Source organism: Salpingoeca rosetta, assembly GCF_000188695.1.
Source record: "Salpingoeca rosetta unplaced genomic scaffold supercont1.25, whole genome shotgun sequence".
Taxonomy (NCBI): domain Eukaryota; class Choanoflagellata; order Craspedida; family Salpingoecidae; genus Salpingoeca; species Salpingoeca rosetta.
The window spans coordinates 301,046-304,981 of record NW_004754909.1 but is presented as its reverse complement, the minus strand read 5'-3'; the positions used below and the strand labels follow the sequence as shown (position 1 = coordinate 304,981).

Genomic DNA, 3,936 nt, shown 5'->3' with positions numbered 1-3,936 from the left:
CTCTCTCTCTCTCTCTCTCTCTCTCTCTCTCTCTCTCTCTCTCTCTCTCTCTCTCTCTCTCTCTCTCACACACACACACACACACACACACACCAGGTCGTGGCCTCGTGCGCGGCGGCCGAATGTGTATTCCAGAGCGACAGTTGGCTTTGGGGCCACTTCCCGGTCCAGAAACCGCAGGATCATTGTGCTCTTGCCCTACCATTTGCAGTTTGAATGAAAACTGGTGAGCGAGCAGCGCGATGCAACAGACAGACAGACAGACAGACAGACTGACTGAGAGAGAGAGAGCGACATGCAGACAGTTGTGTGGTGCGTGCATGCGTGTGACGGTGCTATGATAGTTGGTCACAGTGCAGTAGTGTTGATGAATGGACCAGATGCATGGCCACAACATACCCCTGATTGGCTGCCCACGAAGAGCACAGTGCGTTCCTCTGCAACCAAATGAATGGTGGCAGGCAACGTGAGCGCACACAATAGCTAAAACAGATGCAACCACTTGCGCACACACACACACACACAAAAGCACGCACACACACACACACACACACAAAGCACGCACACACACACACACACACGCACACACACATGCACACACACACACAAAACGCACGCACGCACACACACACACGCACCTGCATCTTTTGCCTTTTCACGCGCAGCTTGGTGCTGCGCAATCTTCCACAAATCCTTTGCAGACGAGGACGCCGACGACGATTGTGTTGCGGTGCCTGTGCTGGATGACGAGCTCTTGCTCTTCCTCTGTTGCCTTTGTTGTTGTTGTGGCTGTTGATCCGGCCGTGCCGGCAATCGTCTTGCAAGCACGCACATCAACAAAACACAAGGAGCAACTGCGTGAGTCCAGTACTTGCTCACTGCATGTCCTGCAGAGAGAGAGAGAGCCAGGCAGAGAGACAGAGAGAGACAGAGAGAGGCAGAGAGAGGCAGAGAGAGGCAGAGAGAGGCAGAGAGAGACAGAGAGAGGCACACACACACACAGACACACACACACAGACACACACACACAGACACACACACACACACCTCTGTGCGCTGGTTGGTCGGTCAGTCATCTTCCTGCTGGCTTCACTTCTTGTTTGCTTGCTTGTGTGTTTCGCCTGGTAACCGCCGCCGTGTATGATTTGGATGTTTTTCTGTGTCGCATTGTCGCAGTGTCGCCTACTGTCGCAAACGCGCCAACCGCAACACGTTCACGTTCAGACGCAAGATGAGCAGTGTGGACAGTGCGATGGCGCTGAGCCTCTTCAAGCGCGCCCTCAAGGCAAACCCGTGAGTACATATTAGGATGCGTGACATGATGCTCTTGCACAGGAACAGCACGCAGCTGTTGTCACCTTGTGCGTAACCACACACCTCTTCCATTCGTGTGTCACTGCGTTCCATCACAGGTCTGCGACAGTGAAGGAGCTGCGGCACATTTACTGCAAGGATGTTGGGTGAGTGTGTTCGTGTGAGTGTGTTCGTGTGTGCGCGCGCGCCATATCCCGTGTCTCCTGTTTTGCTTGTCTCGCTTGCGCAGCAACCTCTGTCTCAACGCTTTTTCTTGTACGCACTGCAGGCAGGATGAGGGATCTTTGTCGCCACAAGTGCGCAAGGAACTCAAGACGCTGATGATTGAGGCCGCGTCCGCAATGGAGGACGAGCAAGAAGGTGGCCAGGAGGAAGAGCACGCGGACGCAAAACAAGGCGATGATGGCGAGGAGCATGACGGAGATGCAGGCAGTGAGAAGAACGGGGCAGGCCAACAGAGAGACGTGTCACCGTCCCCACCGGATTCGCCAGTGACGAAGCAGAAGCCGCAGACAAAGGGCAAGGCTGAGGTGGACCTGAGCGATTCCGACTTTGACAGTGACCAACCCGAGGAGGAGGAGGAGACGCGCAGTCGCAGGCGCAGCAGCGCGAAGGCCAAGAAGCAGCCAGCCGTCAAAGCAGCAAAGACATCAGCGGCCAAGAAGACCCGCCACATCGACAGCGACAGCGACGGCGCTGGAAGTGGTGAAGATGATGATGATGATGGTGAGAGGAAGGAGAGTGACAGTGATAGCGATGACGAAGAAGACACGCCATCCTCGTCCTCAAAGACAAAGACCAAGAAGCAGAAGACCAAGCAGTCTGCCAAGAGCGAGTCTGACGCGGTGAAATCGTATCGCAAGATGGTCTGGAAGTGTGGTATTCGTCCAAAGTACAGCCAGCTCTTCACGCCAGGTGTGTGTGTGTGTGAAAGTGAGTGTGTGTGTGTGTGATTGTGTGTGAGAGTGTGTGTGTGATTGTGTGTTTGAGTGTGTGTATGTGTGTGTGAAGGTGAGTGGGTGTACACTTGTGTGTGCAAGTGCGCGCACAATTTGAGCTGACGGCTGGTGTTCCTGCCGCTTTGTCGTGCCACTCCACCTCAATCATCACCCTTATTGCCTGCAGGCATGAGTGACGGTCGCAAGGTGTCGAAGCTGCGCAAACTCATCAAGGAGTTCTTTGACAAGATTGGTTTCAAGGGCAACATCACGCTGTCAAACTGCGAGGTGGCGTCTGCTTGTGTGGGGGCGGGGACCTGTTGTGCGTCTTGCTGACTTGTGTACGTGCTCGCTGACACTTGCGAGCTCGCTTACACTTGCGAGCTCGCTTACACACACACACACACACTTACTAACACACACACACACACACACACACACACACATACTAACACACACACACACACTTACTAACACACACACACACACAGCGGGCCAAGGAGCGCTACGATGAGCAGCGCGAGCTGGACGAGCTCGACGTATCCAACATCATCCAAGATGAGGGCGGGCGGCGGCCGCGGCGGGCAGCGAGCAGAGCAGCCCGCAAAAACGTGCAGCAGACATTGCGCCAACAGGAGGCGTATTTCGACGACGAGGAGGAGGAGGAGGAGGACAGGGTGGCGTGGTCGGGCCGCCGTGGTGGTCGCAGGGGGAAGAAGGCCAAGAGTGGCGATGGTGATGGTGATGGTAGCAGTGGTGGTGATAGCGACGATGATGGTGGGAGTGAGGAGGGGGTGGAGAGTGATGATGAGGAGGAAGAGGAAAAGAAGGGCAAGAAGGCAAAGAGTAAGAAAGCAGCGGTGGACAGGCGAACGAAGAAGATGGTGGCGGCTGTGAGTGGCAGTGACAGCGACAGCGACGATGGTGTTGAGCAGGGCGAAGCACAGAAGAAGCGAGGCGCCAAAACAAATGGTGCTGGTGCTGGTGACGGTGAGGAGGAGGAGGAGGGTGAGTCGCCCACGAAGCGAGCCAAGACGACGCCTGGGGTGCGACGCATGCTGGAGAGCAGCGAAGATGAAGACGAAGACGAAGATGAAGATGAAGACGAAGATGAAGATGAAGATGAGAAGGAGGTGGAGGAGGGGAAGGAGAAGGCCAAGAAGAAGGAGGAGGAGGAACAAGAGAAGGGAGGCAGCGATGATGATGGTGATGAAGAGGAGGACGAGTATGAAGCGGTGGAAGAGGAGGAAGACAGTGACGATGAGGGCGATGACAGCGACTTTGACCCAGCGGAGTATGAGTAAACGAACGCACATGGGGCGGGGAATGTAACAAAGAGAAGACAGAGAAGAGGGGGGGGGGTGGTGGAAGAGAAGGAAGAGGGTAGGCGCAGGAAAACACACACACACACACACACACACACACACACACACACACACACACACACACACACACACACACACACACACAGGGTGTCACACTCGGAGAGGGTCACACTGAGAACGTGGGTGAAGTTTGTTTTTCTTTTTTTGCTTCGGGTTTTCTCTTTGTTTTGGACATACACAGAAGAGAAGGGGAGTTGAGGGTTTGGTGTGTACTTCGTTTGGTGTGGGTGGCCCCTCCGTGGGACTTTAAGTTTCCCTTTGTTGGGGTGATGTACCTTGTTTGTGTGGGGGGGGTACCG

At 54.9% G+C, this 3,936-nt stretch overlaps 2 protein-coding genes across 2 annotated transcripts in view; one reads left to right on the top strand and one right to left on the bottom strand.

Annotated features, from left to right (window-relative positions):
• The window catches only part of PTSG_08780 (uncharacterized protein), a 4,651-nt gene extending 3,513 nt beyond the window's left edge, over nt 1–1,138 (bottom strand). Inside the window, exons 1-4 of the mRNA XM_004990108.1 lie at nt 1,048–1,138; nt 639–817; nt 400–437; nt 94–198 (exon numbers count right to left, since the gene is read on the bottom strand). Coding sequence (XP_004990165.1) covers nt 94–198; nt 400–437; nt 639–817; nt 1,048–1,076 — 351 coding nt within the window. The 5' untranslated portion in view covers nt 1,077–1,138. The remainder of the gene's footprint in view (nt 1–93; nt 199–399; nt 438–638; nt 818–1,047) is intronic.
• A 35-nt stretch (nt 1,139–1,173) lies between these two features.
• On the top strand, nt 1,174–3,591 carry PTSG_12794 (uncharacterized protein). The gene is made up of 5 exons (XM_004990107.1): nt 1,174–1,293; nt 1,413–1,460; nt 1,583–2,229; nt 2,440–2,540; nt 2,744–3,591. The coding sequence occupies exons 1-5, from the start codon at nt 1,232–1,234 to the stop codon at nt 3,554–3,556; spliced, it is 1,671 nt and encodes a 556-aa protein (XP_004990164.1). The 5' UTR covers nt 1,174–1,231; the 3' UTR covers nt 3,557–3,591.
• The last annotated feature ends 345 nt before the right edge of the window (nt 3,592–3,936 follow it).

Bases quoted from the DNA above. Each gene is read 5' to 3' on its own strand.
- PTSG_12794 (XM_004990107.1), top strand. From the start codon at position 1,232: ATGAGCAGTGTGGACAGTGCGATGGCGCTGAGCCTCTTCAAGCGCGCC. The intron at 1,294-1,412 runs GTGAGTACATAT...GTTCCATCACAG, and splicing joins CGCGCCCTCAAGGCAAACCC to GTCTGCGACAGTGAAGGAGC. The intron at 1,461-1,582 runs GTGAGTGTGTTC...TACGCACTGCAG, and splicing joins ATTTACTGCAAGGATGTTGG to GCAGGATGAGGGATCTTTGT.